This window comes from Patagioenas fasciata, chromosome 1, assembly GCF_037038585.1.
Source record: "Patagioenas fasciata isolate bPatFas1 chromosome 1, bPatFas1.hap1, whole genome shotgun sequence".
In the NCBI taxonomy this organism is placed as follows: domain Eukaryota; kingdom Metazoa; phylum Chordata; class Aves; order Columbiformes; family Columbidae; genus Patagioenas; species Patagioenas fasciata.
The window spans coordinates 69,353,352-69,371,469 of record NC_092520.1 but is presented as its reverse complement, the minus strand read 5'-3'; the positions used below and the strand labels follow the sequence as shown (position 1 = coordinate 69,371,469).

At 41.0% G+C, this 18,118-nt stretch overlaps 1 protein-coding gene across 2 annotated transcripts in view; it reads right to left on the bottom strand.

The window, feature by feature from the left end:
- AFF3 (ALF transcription elongation factor 3) overlaps positions 1-18,118 on the bottom strand; it is a 333,175-nt gene that overhangs the window by 177,543 nt on the left and 137,514 nt on the right. For both annotated transcript variants that reach the window (XM_065829465.2, XM_071808326.1), the window contains exon 4: positions 4,375-4,419. In XM_065829465.2, the coding sequence (XP_065685537.2) occupies positions 4,375-4,419 (45 nt within the window). The remainder of the gene's footprint in view (positions 1-4,374; positions 4,420-18,118) is intronic.

The window sequence follows — 18,118 nt, the reverse complement described above, 5'->3', positions numbered from 1 at the left end:
TAGAGAGAATCAAGTAAATTACTCATCAAAGCCATCACACTTAAAATGTCAAGGTTTCCTAAGTGGATGTCCTGTGGCAATGGGAGGTCACAACCTATTTGCAAGGGCACCTGCAAGTGCTCATCCTCGGGGTAAGAGGCTCCTGGTACCAAGCAGAGTTGTCCTTCATGGGGAGGGATGTTCACAGCTAGAGTGTCAGTGCTTTCACTGCCTCCCCAACCACTTCTTCTATCTTCCCTGAAGGATATTTATCTGCCCTCCACCCCACACCCCATCCTGCCTCCCCACTTCTCCACACCATCCCAAAGGAGGTGGTTTCTTTGTGACGGGAGATTGTAGTGAGGTGGGTGTCTGTCTCTTCTCCCAAATATTAATAGCAAGTGACAGGGCGAGAGCAAATCGCCTCAAGTTGTGCCAGGGGAGGTTCAGATTGGATATTAGGAAAAACTTCTTCCCAGAAAGGGTTGTCAGGCATCGGAAAAGGCTGCCTAGGGGGTGTTTTAAACACCCTGGGAGTGTGTAAAAGATGTGTAGATCAGGCTCTTAGGGACATGGTTTAGAGGTGAACTTGACAGTGCTAGATTAATGGCTGGACCTGCTATCTTAAATGTGCTTTCCAACCAAAATGATTCTATGATTCCATGTCAACTGGCTGTGCTTGGTTTCCCTCCAGCCCTTTTTCTGCATTCCCGTTGCTACATCAGCTTCCCGCTGCCTCTGCATCCTGCAGCCAAACACTGTTTGCAGGCCAAACATTCCAACTATGTCCATCTCTCCCCAGTTCAATGAGACCTCTCATGTCAACACAAAAAACACAGGGAATTCAAAAAGAACATTTTCAATTATTAAGAGCTCAGCTTGCCTGTGGGTTTCCTTTCAACAAAGCTATTGCAACTCTAGGAAATCACAGCTAAGACCGTAAGAGTACCCAGATCAATCTCCAACCACTTATCTTGCAAACCAAGAACTGCCTGCACTCGACACACTCTCTTTCTCCTTAAATCCATGGCAAATATACTCAGAGCGCAACCGATACTTGTTGCAACAGTTAAGCTAGTGAAGAGGCAGGACTCTTGCTGCTCCCATTTTTCACAGGTATTACAGCAAAATAAATGTTTACTCCAAACCCCACCACTCTTAACAAAATACACAGGTCCACACACTAATAAAATCAAATAGAAATCAGCCAAAATTACTAATCTTGCTTAGCAAGCCTGTGTTTTAGCAAGGAAGTGAATATGTTGGCTTTGGCAAGTGTCTCAGCAACTCAGGTAGGAACTGCTCCAGGCACAGTGGAATAAAGTATATTTGTGTAGTCTTAACTCTTATTTTCCTCTTCAGAGTTTTCTACCATGTTCTCCACCAATAACGCAAAAGCTTACAAGAAATTGCCTTTTACAGCTACCGTCAAGTAATGAGGCTTTTCTCTCCTAATTTGACATTACATCTGTAACTCGTTCTTACTGGAGTTATTTCCATCGAAGGCTCTCTTAGAAGTTTCCCTACCCTCAATGTGCGTGCCTGCAGATGGACCGAGAAGTCACTACACTTTGAAGAAGTTGTATAAATTAGTGCATGGGGTTAGATGAGGTTCAGGATTCCTGCAGTGATTATAAACTCAGCAGGCGTCCTTACAACAGCTCCGATCTCGACAGGGTTACTGTCTTCTTAATCAACCTCCTTCAGGACTGGAAGCAGTTCTGCGTCTCAGCTCTCGAGGGCTTTCTTTGGAAGCCGCAGTTTCATGCAGAATGATCTGTCAATTTATAAAGTCTACAGAGCTCTGATACATTTGGTAAAACATCAAAAAAGGATAGACTTAAGCTGTGGCTCCCTGCGTTGCACCAGACAGCACAAAGACTGTAAATTCTTGTCACAGTTATTCCAAATAAGATTTGGCGATTTTAAAGTTATACCTAAATTGATTTTGCAGCCCAGGTCCAGACGTTATCTCTGGCCATGTCCTGAAATCAGAGGGTGACAAGACCTGTGCACAAACCAGCACTTGCCTCCTCTCACCTGGTGGGAGAAGGAAACACAGGGAAGCAGATGGAGCAGCCTTGGGGCACACTTTCTACTGCCCTTGGTCTTGACTGGGGAAACATGGACATGCCACGGAACTACCTATCCCTTGGAAAAGCCACAGTCTGACTTCTGAAGGGACCACACTACCTATAAAGAGAGAATGCTTTCTGCTTTGTGTTTTACAAGAGTCAGCTAAAATAGGGTGCGATGTTCCTTAAAAAGACAAATTTTAAGCATCTTCTTCCTTTTGCTAGTGCTTAACACAGTAGAGTGGCCCCTCCTATAATAAATGCATTTCAGGGTACCAGCCATCTTTCCTGACAGGAACACAAGGACTGAAGCTCCTCATGCTTTTCATTGTCTACCTTTGGGCACCTGTGTGGGAACTGCATCTATTCTGTCTGAAAAGAAGCTAAACTTCGGCTTTACTGTGTGAATAGTACCTCCAACAAAACCAGCAGCAACCAAGGTGTGTAATGAGAATTTGGACCTGAGACTTACACCTTTGTGAATAAAGAACTTCAGCTAGAAATGAGTAAGTCTACAAGATTTATGTGTAGTCTTAGACATGAGACACAAGTGAAGTTCAGAATAGAAAGTGATATCCTCCGGGTTGCAGACCTGGAGGATGGGCAGATTAGAGGGGTTACCCGTGATGACTGAGTATTCATCTGAAGACAAGACCTAGGGGATGAAAACAGTATGCTCTCTATTTTATCCATGCTAAACTTCAGCAGATGGTGAGACATTGATGTGAGGCATGGCTTTTGAGCTGTGGGTAGTTCTATTCAGTTTTGAAGAAAAGTGAAAGAATTTGTGAATAAATCCTCACGAACAAAAGGGTCCTATCCATCCAAGGATGTCCTTAATGCTTCATCACGAAGCTTTGCAAAAATATTTCTTAAGGAATGTTTCCAAGAGAAAAAAAAAAAAAAAAGAGAGAGAGAGGAGCATCTGTGTTCACCGGTTTGGAGTTGCACCTTATAATCCCTAATCATACACTGCATTTTTATTCTCAGCTGGTGTCTTTTACATATCCATGTTCCTCTGCATGTAAGGAACCATGTCTCTTCTACATTTTTTGCCTAATTGCACAAGCCAAATTGCACAGCCTAAGGAGAAGGACCAGCTTATTTGACTGTTCATTTGAAAAGTCTTGCATAAAAAAGGGGTGAATGAGCCTCACATCACATCGTATACTTAATATGTCATGAAGATTGTAAAAAGCTGTCATGAATTATACTATCTGGTATTAATTTGTAACAAAACAGTGGGGACTGAGGCTAAAGCTTGTTGAATATGTGGTTCAGTCCTACAAAAGCCTACCTGGTAAATGTTAGCTATGTAAAAGCTTTGTCAGTAAAGTCATATGCAATACATCATCATCACCCTTCGATAAACTCCTTGTCTAGGTTAAGAATTATAACCTGTATTTAACATATTCAGAGAGAACAGAGAAAAGTCTTCAGAAACAACAGGTTTAATGCACTACTAATCTCTAAACTAAATATTTATAGCCCTGTAGTATATAAACAATCTGAAACATTTGGGCAGGGGATATCCAAGAGGTGGAAGCGCACACAGTAATAGGGAGGTTTTACCATTCTATCTACCTTATTTGGTGTTTCAATCATTATTATCAGATTTATAAGCGCTGAGAAAATATTCCATTATCATTTTAGAAAAAGAACTGGAAAAAACACAAGTTAAAATATATGGAAATGTTTCATGGTTTATAAATTTGTCTGCCTCAGAAAATAATCAATATCAAAGTTGATTCAAGCCAAGATCTGTCTGGATGTATATTAATTTGCTACATGAAAATAAACTAGAAATTACTAAGATAAAAGAAATAATAATGAAATAGGGAAATAACTACAGATTTTGCACATTGTCATTATATAATGGACATAATGGACATAATGACATTACATAATGGATTCTAATTAAATCCAGGTGGAAAATGACCTTCCTAGACCTCCCTTCAAAATTAAGATTTTTGACAGTCATGATTAATGGAAACATGCACTTTGCATGGTTTGTAAACCTGAAACATCATTGTACATTTCAGTTTATAATTTATCCCATTATCTGCTTCTGCATGCATGAAGGTCAGCCGTACTGGCACAAAGTAGCAGTGAAATCCAGAGGCTCTGGAAGGTTGTTTTCACAGATTTTTAAATTATTTTTCATGAGGAAATAACTTTGCCTACTTTTTCCTTAGAAAGATGACAATCTAAGAGACTAACACGTTTAACAGCACTAATTGCAATATTCTTGTTATTCTCTTGTCTTTTTAGAGCAAACAAAATGGCACTGGAAATAAAAGGTTTTTTAAAGGATTCCTACCCGCAGTATTTCTTCAATGCAGCTGTTATCTCCTGTTCCACCATCCTGTAAACAAAAGGAGAAAATAGTTTGTTTGTGTTTTGGAAAGAAATAACAAATAGCACATTTGAGGACATGGTTGTCACATGAAATACATTCCAACCTCTATTACAGTTTCAAAATGAGGCCAAGTCTTTCCAGCATCTTAAAAGTCGCACTGCTTAAAATTCTCAAATAAGTCCCCATCAGCACCACAGGAAGATATAATATTTGCATTATTACATCTGATTGCAACATATTTGTATAAATACATAGGATTTTGTTTACACCACCTTCGAGTGCAGTTCCTGCTGCTTTGGGTATACTGCATAAGAGTAAGCATAAGCAAAACAGTTATTGCATGTACAGACATCATAGAATCATAGAATCATTTTTTGTTGGAAGAGACCCTCAGGATCCCAACTTTAGGTTCCCTCAGGAACCTAACTTTACCACTAAACCATGTCCCTAAGAACCTTGTCTAAATGCCTTTTAAACACCTCCAGGGATGGCGACTCAGCCACTCCCCTGGGCAGCCTGTTCTGATGCTTGACAACCCTTTCTGGAAAGAAATTTTTCCTAATATTCAACCTGAACCTTCCCTGGTACAACTTGAGGCCATTTCCTCTCATCCTGTCACTTGCTACTTGGGAGAACAGACCAACCCCCTCCATGCTACAACCTCCTTTCAGGTGGTTGCAGAGAGCGGTAAGGTCTCCCCTCAGCCTCCTTTTCTCCAGCCTAAACAGCCCCAGTTCCCTCAGCTGCTCCTCATCAGACTTGTGCTCCAGACCCCTCACCAGCTTTGTTGCCCTTCTCTGAACTCGCTCCAGCACTTCAGTGTCTTTCTTGTCACGAGGGGCTCAAAACTGAACACAGGATTCAAGGTGGGGCCTCACCAGCACCGAGATCACTCCTCTAGTCCTGCTGGCCACACTATTTCTGATGCAAGTCAGGATGCTGTTGGCCTTTTTGGCCACCTGGGCACACTGCTGGCTCATGTTCAGTCAGCTGTCAATCAACACCCCCAAATCCTTTTCCACCAGGCAGCTTTCCAGCCACTATTCCCCGAGCCTCCAATATGTGTGTTTATTTATATTAAATAAATAACATCTTTCTGCATCCTTTGTGCAGGAAAGGCTCTGCAGTGACATTGCCTGTGTGAAGCCTGGTGATGTATTGGGTAGAGGCACCTCTGATGCAGAGACCACAATACAGGCGGTAACACCGAGCTCAGGCAAGGCAGCACAGCAGCCCTGAGAAGGCTGCAGTTTCCTAAAATGCTGACTCCAAATCCACCTGTACATTGTGGGACTCAGGGCACAGAGGATTTCAGCTCTCTGGAATGGTATGGTTTCCTCCAGAGCCATACTGGAGAGGGGAAATCAGAGATTCGGCAGAGTATCTATTCCCCTATAGGAACCATCCAGCTGGTGCTTCACCTACATGCTCAGCTTGGCTGCTGTTTCTGGACCCAAACTTCTGCCAGCAAAGACAAGGCAGCAGGAGACACCAGTCTGCCACACTTATCCCTTCCCACTCCTGATCGTCTCCTGCCCACAGTTGCCTTGCACTGCCCAGCACAACTGGGAAGAAACGGCACACCACGGATGGAAGTACTGATGCTGAGGGGGTGCCCATCTCTTGTAATTCTCCACAAGATACAGGTGGCTGCTAAATGAAGCAAGTTTTCTGGGGATTTACTTCACCACACTAAATTCCCTGGTAATTCCCCCAAAGACAGGTTTTCTTCCTTTTGCAGAAAGGAACTCAGGAAGCACGAGGGCTTGAGGTCTTCTCATGTGGAAAAGGGGGATGCAAACAAAACCAATTAATTACTGTTCCCAAAGAGCTAGCAGTGAGGTGATCTTGGTCTTTGCCTCTTGTTTTCAAAACCTACCTGGACGTTCTGACGTTTCAGGTGCCTACCTGGAGAAATATCAAAGCAATTTGATTTTCCAAAGTGCTGCCTTGTCATCTGGAAATCAGACTTGTCTACCATATCTGCATCTGGACACCCAAAAAATCATGAAGCACTTTCAAAAACGGGTACCTCTGTGCCTATCAGACCCAACTGATACCACTAGCCAGCTTGTGCAAGTCCTGGACACTGTCACCACCGCTCCCCAGCCTGAGCTGAGTGGCTGAGGAGGTCTGGATCCACAGCTGCTCGTAGCCTAACAGCTGTAACCAAGGTCAGAAGTACATATGCATATGCAAGGAAACAATTTATGTTTCATAATTTTTTGTGGCTGTTATTTCATGCTTATTCATAGGAAGTTGTAAGTGCTTTATTGTCAGCACTCCTGCTAAACCTTTGCTGAATGTGGCCTTTCGTCGTTAAACAGAGAAACTGCATTAACCCTTTTTGGAGAGGCACAGCCTGCCAGGTTTACTGTCACCAGGAGTTACACCACTGATTTCAAAGGAAAGTAAGTGTGCTATAAATTCAGCTTTTGGATGTTTATTCATCTTTGATGTAGTGATGCTGAAGAGAAGCTGCAGCTCCATGCAGATAGTCCTGTTCTGGTTCAGTCCTGTCTCTGAGGACACAATGCCACATGTGACCTTTCCTGATGCTGAAGTAGGAGAGCGAGAGCAACAGTTTGTGTTGTCAATGAAGCTAACAAGATGGACAGAAACACCTGGATATTTAAGAATTTCAAAATTCGTACTAGCTAATTTTTATTTCTCTCTGTGAGTTTCCATGAATTTTTTTCCTTTTCCTCCCCAAACCCTGGCCTGTGACTTGTTATGCCATTAACAACAGCAGTGGCTGTAAAGCCCTCATCATGAGTGCCTTGTGTACAGAGCAATTAATTCATTGCCCAACCTCAAGTTCGCTGTTCTAGCCTATTGACATCTTACAGAATGAGGGATGAGATGACCTATCATCTTATGCCATATACAATGCACTGATCATACAGTAAAATCATGCTATTTATTTTTGTATGACGACAAAACTACTGAAGGTAAAATTGGCAACAGACTGTTTCAGAGCAGGTTTAGAAACAAGCTCCTGTTGCAAATTTAAGTATCCTTCCTAGAAGTGTCATGAAATAAGCCTGCAAATACTTATCAGCAAGAAATTACGCTTTCCATTACCACAGAACTAAAACTATAGCTATCGTCTCCAGCACATCGTATGTCTGGGCAGGGAGTAAAAAAACTTCTCACATTCTCTCTCAATATCATCATACCATCTTTTAAAAGGGAAAAAAAATAAAAGTGGGAAACACAAAACCAAAGACAAGTCACGCAAAACTGAAAACAATATTTCGAAAAAAACCCTCCATTTCTATATTATCCTCTTTGTTCTTCATCTTCTGAATGCTAAGTATAAATTAATTTATTTTCGCTTTGAATACTTGTAAGGATCTTACATTACTGTTGATATCAAACTTTCTAGAACAAGGCTGGAGAACTTAAGAGACCATGTTCTGCACACAGCAAACAACCTCAGTTTCATATGGCCTGGGATCATGTTATATTTTTCTTCAAGATACGATACCACTGCAGAGAGTTATTGCGGAATCTAAAGTATGTCTGAAAGGTTTTGTACATGCTAGTATGGAAAAGACTCCTCATTTTTACTCTGAAGGCTTTTCTGCTACGTCTCTGCTCACACCACAGAGGAACCCTCCCTGCCCAGGAATCTCGCAACCTGAATTTAACTGCATGGTCATATTTTAACTAAAAAAAAAAAAAAAAGCTGGGAAATCTTTCTTGAAATCTGAATTAAAAGACAAGATTGCATTCCCTGCAGGAAACTAATAGCATGGAGCACTCCACGTACCATTTGCATCAGTGGACTTGCGTGATCCAAACAATATTGTGTCAGTCCTGGCTGCGTGATGCAGCACCTGCACAAGGAGGAGGTTGGACACATGGCAATCTGTGCAAAGCAGTGTCTCCACTCTCTCCACAACCTGCATGCCACAGTACCCTTGTGCAATAAATGTTTGAATTACTAAAAAAAAAAATTTTAAAAAAATTAAATGAAATAAAATAAAGGTTTGAGACTGCTGTTCCCAACTAAGCTGAGGAGCTGCCACCCTGTATTTATCCTGACATTGATGAACCCAGCTCATTTGCCTCCCTTTGCATTTTGCGATCTGTCATAACAAACTCGCCTCACTGAACCTCCAATGAACCATCAGTGAAATCCTGGCAAGGGGAGCTGTCGGGGGAAGTGGGCTCCAGCCTCTTCCCTCTCTGATGCTGTGCCCATTACCTTCATTCCTCAGTCAGGGCAGCCTGAAGAACGCCAAACATCTGCACACACGTGTGAGTCTGGCAGGAGGCTGCGAGGAGCTGCCGCTGAGGATAACGGCAGCGGCTGCTGAAGAAATAGCCGGGAGCATCATGCCACTGATAACACGAGCAGCTAATTACCATGCAAAGCACAGAGAACTGTAAGAAACAAGGCTGTCTAAAGGCTACATCGAATTCTTGAGAAACGGGATGTCATTTCAAAAACAGCTACATCTGTACAAATTTTATTTCAGAGCATTACTTTATTTTTTCTTCCCTTACCAAGAGCTTTCACACAGAGATACATAAAGAAACACCTCTGAAAGGAACTGCCTATGTGTGATACTTCTCCCTCCTTTCAAATCTTTGTGTTAAAGAAAGAAAAATCTTCTGCAAATATCTATTTCCATTTTAGCCTAAGAGATTTTTATGGTGCGAGCTTTTGGTTCTATTATTATTTGGACTGTGCTAAGTGTTTTTATAAAGTCTCCAGAAGTTATTGGATTTTTGTCTCCAGCATAAATTAGGCACAATTAAGGTCTCCAGAAGGCTGAGGGATGTACTCAATCTTTTGAATGATGGTCACCTGTAACCAGCAGCCACCACACATCCACCCTTTGGGTGTCACCTCTGCCTCCACGGCCGCTCTCAGCCCCACACTGCACAGCACCGCCTCAAACGAGGCTGTGGGATTTCCCCTGGGGCCTAAAGTGAAGCTTCAGGCAGTAAAAGTTGGCAGACAATAACCTAAATCCATGATTACAGAAAACTGGGAAAAAAGTGAAAAAAGCCCACAGTGACAGGCCTTGATCTGAAAGTGTATTAGAAATGCTTCTTTGCCAGGCAAGACCATGAAAGTACGGAGATACAAACCGACACGCATACACATATATATGTCTCTATATAACATTTTCTATGTAATCTATTTGCTAGAAAGGAGCTTCCAGCATGAAGAAGATAAGTAAAGTCCTCAACTTTTGCTTATTCATACATGCGGCCTTTGCCTGTTTGGTTGTGGAGAACCACTGACCTCAACAAAGTTTCCCTCAATCATTTCTCTGAAGTGATCTTTACACCTTCTAGTTGTGGAATAAAATGTTGAAAATTAACCGGGAGACGCACCTGATACCAGAGACCTGACTACTGGGGTTTCTGTGGAAATAGAGCCAGGCTGTATAAAGGTATTTTTTGAGAGGGGTTGTTTGCAGATGCTCAGGAAAAGGTTTTTAGACATTCAGGACTTAACTTGCTGTTGATTTCCTTACACGTACTACATCGTCCAAAAGGCTCTTTATGGGATGGCTGTGCTGAACCCACACTGCTCCGGAGACAAAAGGCAAGGTTTCCGACCTCAGGAAAGGTGGGCTGGTTAAAAGATTAGACCTCAGCCTGGTTAAAAACTCACTTTTTTGTCTCTTAGGAAATGCCTGCTTTTTGGAACATATTTTCATTTTGAATTTGGGGGAGTAGCGGGTGGCAGGCACCTACGTGTAGGTTTTGTCCCATCAGCTATGGTTTCATTAAAAATGCAATTACGTGACATCATTACCTTCTAAATGAAATTTTAAGAGGTCTTCAGTTGAGAAATGAATGTTTGATCAGATCAAAACACTTTAATGACAAATTTTGAGAAATATAAATAAAACTTGTGGTTACAGAATGGGATATGGCCAAAATCAAGAAGTCATTAAAACAAAATGCTGAAATGTTTCACTCTGAGTCCAAATCTGTTTTTTTTTTTCTTTAAGAAAATATTTTCTTCAAACAAGAATGAAAATAGATTCAGTCAAAATCAAGATAAATGCAGACATTTTCAGTTCTGATAAAGTGGAACATCCCATAGGAAAAGGACTGAATAGGAAAAACCTCTGACCAGGACAGAACTAAAACCAGGGGGTTTTTGTTTGTTTTTTTTTTGTTTTGTGGTTGATTTTTTTTTGTTGGTTTTTGAGTTTTTTTCTCTAACAAGAATGGCATTTCCATCTTGAAGAGTAATGTGAGACCTACCAGCAATGTTTTCATCTACTTTAACAGAGCTGGACTTGAGGGAGCCATGGCACACTGTAGTCCCCCTCGTTTCACAGATGGGTGTTGGTAATGCTGGGCGCTTCACAGCCCTTAAAGAAAGAAGCCTCCTTGTCTCTCTCTGAGGATGGAGGCAAGCAGGGCTGAACTGGGTATGGTTACACCAAGGAACAAGAAATGAAGACACTACTGAGGAAGCTCGATTTGCTCTTCTTCCAGATATCTGAAAGCTTCATTTTGCACTTGGGCTGTTTCTTACTACTAATTTGGAGTGCCAGCAGCCACAGTCTGTTGATGAAGTAGTTTTCTCCTGCGCTCTGCACAGCTTCTCTTTTGCTATGAGGAATTGCTGCTGCTTCCTGAGACATGGAGACATACAGGAGGGAGATGGGGATGAACAGCTGAATTCTCCTCAAGCTCAGTGTCAGAAAGTGTTGCACTAATTAAAGTCATTAAATTCATCTAAATTGCAGTGACTGTTAATAAACTGTTACTCTTAATAAGCTCATTCTCGTTTGAAATGGAGCTTTCATATTTATTATGGGGATTATTTTTCCCACCATGGGATCTTGCAACATTGTTCTTGGTTCAAAAGGGAAGAGGAGAAAGGTTAACAAAGATTATATTTCAAGAAAAAAAAAAGACTGAAGAACAAATGATGAAAGTCATTTAGCTTTGCTTTAATGAAAGTATCTGGCTATACTAATTAGGGGTCTCATTGCAACTGGAACATCATGATGCCCCCGTCTTGTACCAGGAACAGGACGACATTCTGGCTAATCAAAGAAAATGAATCAAAAATATCTGTAGACAGAGAGAAACACCGAACTATCTGATAGACTTGTCATGCACGCTAGAAAGGAAATGCTAATGAGACAAGAGTACGTTTTGCTCTTGATGAGTGATGCTCACTCAGAATACCCTGCTCAGGAGCTCACCCATAGCTGAGCTAGGATGGCAGATTTTGGAGAGCTGAGTCTCCACAAAAGAAGACTGCAGAAGAGTTTATATCCAGTGCACCACCAGCCTTAGCCTGTGTTGGCCCTACATGCAGACCTGAGGGGCCAGTGTGCAAGAAAGGATCCTGCCTGCAAGGGTCAGGCTGATGTCTAGTTGAAGATGGATTTACTCCAGTTGCGTAAGTAAAGGCATTCGCTATATTGTATTATTAGGGTTTTTTTTTTAAATAACAGGGAGATGAGGTTAGAGCACAAGTCCTCCAACGCATGTCCATGACGTGCCCCAGTGCTTGTAGCACCTCCTGGACATGTAGCACTTGACCTGAACTAGGTATGGAAAGCTCAGGTCAGAAAATGAGGTGATGCTGAAGGGCCACAGTCTGGACTGTGGATGGGAGCTTCGCTATTGCTTAGCCCAGTTCAGAGGGGATTTAGAAGTGCTGGGTCCAGCCACATGTTGAGAGGTCACCTTCAAACTGATAAGATGGCCTGAGTCAAAGTCTCAGTGTACGTACCACAAAAAAATCAAGAGAATTAAAGGCCAAGAACCCTTCTGAAACTTCCCCACCCTCTCCCTCCCTAAGGGTCATTGAACAATCAATGACTGGTGCTGCACCGGTAACATTTCATCTAATAAAAGATGGTTGGAATCCTCAAATGAAACCTTCTGATAGATTGGTGGAGCAATTTTACAGGCTTTTACATTATATTCATAAAAATAAAACTCCAAACACACCAGAATTACACTGTGACCCAGAACAATAAAAGGGAGCTGTAACAGAGAAGAACAGCATTGTTCTATTAATAAAATATAAAGGTTTTATTGTTATTGGGAAAGATTGATTGTATCAAATCAATACCATGTCAGAGTATATTAATGTTTTTCTTCACTAATGAAAAAATAGGGTCTGATGTGATTACTATCTCTCGCTACCCATTTGAAAAATATAATGGGATGGTAATAATGAAGATTGCAACCTGCAACTTTACTCCTTGCGACATGCTTGATCCTGGGGGATGCTAAGTAAGTGACCTCAGTTTTCAGTGAAGGCAACAGGAGCTGAAGGTAACTGGAATTCACCAAGATGATGTCAACAACACCCTGAATGTACTTCATAGCCCCTCTTCCCACTCCAGAATTGGAAAAAGCCAGTGGGGACCTCTGGAAATGCCTTCAGCATACTACATGATTCTATGATTTCCCACAGCACTGTATGCATACTCTGAATGTATTAAATGACTGCTTGCTTGACACAGTGGTCTGTTTGTTGGAAAGTTTAGTTTCCACTATGGAAACCAGAGTCTCATTGTTTTGTAGCAGAAAGGCTTTTTTAGCAAAGATCCTGGCTTCTCCCTTCGGCCCACACAGTCCTTCCACAGCTGCCCCAAGGACCCTGCCCTGGGAGTGACAGAGATCAGCTTTTCCCTCTGTTAGATGCCTGTCCTCCCTGCTACGCAGATGGCCAATTAGTGTCAACTGGAATGTGGTATTTTTAGTGATGTGGGCACTTGTCTGTGAGGGTCTGGACTGAGAGCAATCGATTGCATTTAATATATTGTCTGTGTTTGGTTGGGGAAAATATATAACATCTGTAAGGCAGCAACAGTTGGAAAAACAAGTATTATGCAACTGTTAATCTTTATGTGACATTTTAATATGAATATACCATCAGCTAGTGTAATATTCAATAAATTAAATGAATTATTTTGCCAAGAGATCCTTTAAAAATGTTAATTAACAATAAATCAATAAAAACTATTCAACATGAAAATCAATTACATCCCTGTTTACATTATTTAACTCCAAACATTTCTGTTTCGTGTGCTTGTAATTAGCAAGCTATAAAAGATGCCATAAATAGGCGCATAATGAGAGGAACTGTTTATAAATGATAATTGGTATTCATTCCCACTGAGCTAAAGGTTATGTGATTACTAACTATTGCGCATAAAGAGTTAAACCTCTTACAGATAGAAGGTTTTACAGTACACAACTCCACAGAAACCTCTCCCACAAAGGGCCCCTGGTGGAATAAAATCCCTGTACATGAGTATTTGATGGAAAGAGTAAGCTCTATCTGGCATCCCTCAAAGCCTATTTACATCCGTTTAGAAATGGCTTAAGGGGAAAAAAATCTACCCTTTGGGCAGGGGTGGAAGGAATAAGAAATGGAGTCTGGCACAAGGAATTCAATATCGATAATATGTCATCATCTGAACAATATCTCTCTACTAAGTCAAAAGTAAAGATATTAGCATTGAAATGCTATTAAAATTCTGGGTGACCATCCTGTTAACAAAGCTGAGAACAGGACAAGGGAAACAAGGGTGGTTTCTGTCATGATGGGTAACAAAGAAGTTGCTATACTCAATACCTCAGTCAGACATCAGGACCTAAGAAGGTCTGGCTTTCACAGAGGGCTAAAAGAGGACAGAAGATCTTCATGTGGCAACTAAGACCTCAAAACACTGAGCAGCAGCCTGTATCTCCAGAAGGTAACATCACACTATTTCTCATAACAGACTGCTACACAGCGCTGAAAAAACTGTTTCCCAGAGGGAAACAACCTCTCATTAATCCCTATTGCTGAAAGCTGCCTTCTCAGTTTCAGGGACTGAGACCTGATCTAGACTTAACAGGTGGTAAAAAACCCAAGATCTGGAGACCAAAGTAACATTTCGCTTTCTACTAAAGCCTTTTGCTAGTCCAAGGATGTCATCAATATCTGACGGTTTTGGCTTTGACAGCGTCTCCTCCCCAGAAAAATAAATCTCATCCTTTCACTGTAACTGCTTTCATGAGGGCAACAATCATAAAGAACCCTTGATGGAGCAGGTCTGAAGTAGAGGCAGACCAGTGAGCACGCAGCGATAAAGCCAGCACAGTTAAAAACCTATTTGCAAATCCAGAAAGAAACCACTTTTTCTACCTTGTCTGGGCACAGCTGATGCATATTTCCTTTATTTTCTGGGTAGTGACTTAAAAGTGAATTAATTTTGGCCTGAGATACTTACATTGCACTGCTTTATTGATTTGCACAAAATATAATTGTTTCACGGAAAATATGGATCTCGATTGCGAGTTTTAAAACAATATCTATTATATGTAAGGAACAGAGCATCATATGCATTGGTTTGAGAATGACTGCTCAGTCTCACTGCTAACACTGCAAAAACATATTCTGGTCATGGCAATTACAACCTGGACACCTATTTGCCCAAGAGGGATATAATTTGCTCCTGGCTACCCAAAGCTTTATCAATGAAGATGAACAGCGGTATGCATCTGCACCTTTAAATCAATCCCTTGATGCCTCTGGTCAAGCTCAGGTGGATTCTCTTAAAATCCACACAGAAGTTGATAAATAGCACAATTCTCCAAGCTGCAGTGAAACTCTCGGCAGAGCTTTATTGTGCTCTCAGCATTCCTTAAAGTCAAAAGAAAAATCCATCCATACTGTGGTCACTGACAGACTGATGGAAACACACTCACTGAAAAGCCACTCAAAATGGTACTCTCCAAAGGTATTGCTGAGTTAATAGGACATGTAAAATTTCAAATAAAATGTCAGAGCTGCAATGTCTTAGGGCTTAGACGTGTAAGCTCCTTCCAGTTAAGAATGTACATGATAGCATGTATACATGACAGTATACATACATATATTTAAGTATGTATACACCATACAAAATCTTCTACAAAAGTTTCCTGGAAATGCCCAAACCAACCAAGTGTCAAACCGTATGTACTGCAGCTTTAATATGAGAATCAATAAATTCAGCAAATCTATAAAGTTGCAGAGCAGACAAATACTTCCCTTATTTTTCCTGTCCTCTCCCAAATCCCACAAAAAGATTTATTTTTCCCACCAACACACCGCAGGCCCATATGAATACTCTTTGGTGGGAAAGCCCTTTGGCCAGCTAGGCAGGAACCAGGCTCTGCTATGCTGCCTGGCAACGGGACTCACCTCCAGAAGGCAGGATGGTACCTCCATATCTGTAAAACCATCTGCCCCAAGGAGTGGGAGCTGCCCAGCACTTGTCCTTGCTTTCCTGTGCTCTCTGCTACAACCCACTGTTTGAGCAATCATAAGACCAGAAGGAGGAGAACAAATAATGTCCCGGGTTTGGGGAAGGTTGTAGGTCGTTCCCAAGTAGCTGTACGCCACTAGTTAAACATTTTTTTATGGAAGTCGCACTAGTCCCTCAGGCTTGGAGGACAAAAGGTTAGCTTAAAATTATCTTAGTCCTTTCACTTTTGGCTTTCAATTTTCTCTTTTTTCCATGTATTCTCAGGTTATTCCCTTTTGAAGGTGATATTGCATCTGAAAGTCACAATCCTTTCTGATTTTCTTTTTGCCCATTACTGTTACAAGTAACAGTGAACTACAAGGAGAAAGTAGAAAGCAAAACTGGCCTCAGCTTTTCCAGATTTTGTGTCTTTGAAGGAGTTTGCTTGTCCTCCCAGCAGAGTAGACATTTGCCAGTTCCCAGCTGTTTGCATTGAGCTCTTCCACAAAGCTGAAGGCTAATTGAACACCACTGCTAGGACTCAGAAATACAAAACTGTACAGATGATGACTACTGGCCATGCTACTTGGGGTTGGTAACCACTTTCTACTGTCACATTAACGGTTTTATTTTTAATACAGAAAATGGGCAACAAGTCTCTACTATAACAGTGCAGTACCATAGGGGCATGACTGGTATATGGACTGCAAGGCTCTGGCTGGTGGTGCCTACAGAGAACTGCTCTCCCAACAGCCTCACTGCCAAAACCAAAATTTAAATCCTGTATGCACCAGCATTCATTCACATGCAACATATAATACAGTGGGGGGAAATAAAAGGAAGAAATGGACAGTGATAGTACAGTTTAATTTTTACAAGGTTGCAGATCAAAACCTGTACTATGTTGCATGAGAGGGTTTTGTGAATTTTCTCGGAAAGGTTAGGTTACCCTTAGGTTTGGTTTGGGTTTGAATTCCAAAACTTTTATTGGAAAGCTTCAAAAAGGTGAGCTGTCTCTTGGATTTCTATTTTGTTTTTTTGAACAGATGAGGCAATTCTCCACTTAAAACCAGGTTATTTTGTCTCTAGAGGAAGAAATGTTCAATGTAGCCCTGTTTCATTTCAAATGGAAACTAAATGGAGAGAAAATCTCGAATACTTACGGACAGTTCCATCTAGGTCAAGCACAACAAAGCTGCATTTCTTAAGTGTCAGAGTCAGGTCTCTGTCCCTGTAAAAACTGGAAGGTCTTGTGGCACCCCAGATTATAACAACATATACAGAAAACAGGAGTAAAGTTGGAAAGCCTCTGAGCTGAGACACCACATGCTTCCCTTTTTTATGTGATCTTGATGAATTTATTTCTGTGGCTTTTATTCATGCTTCAGGACATTGAATCTTTCAAACTTGTTAGTATTTTCCTTTTTTATTGTTCTCTGCTGCCTTTCACTGATTTATTTTATTCTTTTGTTCCCTGGTGTAACTGAAGGTAATGCAGTCCTGGGCCTATTACCCTCCATCTCTTTGATCTGGCAGTGGATATCAACAAAGAAGTTATTTGTTCTCAACACATTAAACCCATCTGTGTAGCTTTTTACAAATTCTGTAATGCAACTTTGATATGGCCTGGAACGAGTTGTCAGGTACCGAAAGGCAGGGGAGCACAAAGACCTCTCCAAAAGTCAAGCTATGAATGGTGTCATCTTGCTGTTTCACTTTCAAAGGTGGCTCATACGGGTTTGCTGAATAGGAGTCGTTTGACAGCAGACATCTGAATTTGTATGGCAGACTCTAAGACACCTTTATAAGAACTTTGAATATCTTAGTTGAGTCCTGAGGATCAAAGCTGCCTATGTAATAAACCTATCACAGGTTACTCAGGGAGATTTTCAGCATCAGTAACAATGGCAGCTGATTTGCCTTGCATAACAAGCTACCAATAGAATATAAGGGTTGTGATCAATACTTTACCTTGCGGGATAAAAATCTATCTGGAACTTGGGAATTCCATTAAGGTCTCATAATTTACTTCATAAACCAAGTCCTATAATTTTAAGATGTGTGCACCACGCATTGCTAGAAATACACTAAATCTTGATTTTTTCAAATCCGAATACTAGAATAGTAAGTAGAATTGGCAGCATAAATGAATATAATGCATAAAACACAAAAGGTTCTTGGCTGGCTTTTGTATACAGCATTAGAAACTGAGAAACACACATTGTTTCATAGTGATCTGCATTAAATACATTTGTTATGGGTTTGAAATACTCCAAACTATTTGTTTTGGATGAGAGAGCATGCTCTGTATTTATGATATATGATACCACATTGCCATCAATTGTCATGCTTTGTTTATAGGACTAAATAATTTGTAATCATCAGATTACTATGTTTAGTCTGCACTCTGGTTTTCAGAGAATGTGTATTAAACACATCAGATCCTTGTATCTTTTATTTATTTGTTTGTTTATGAA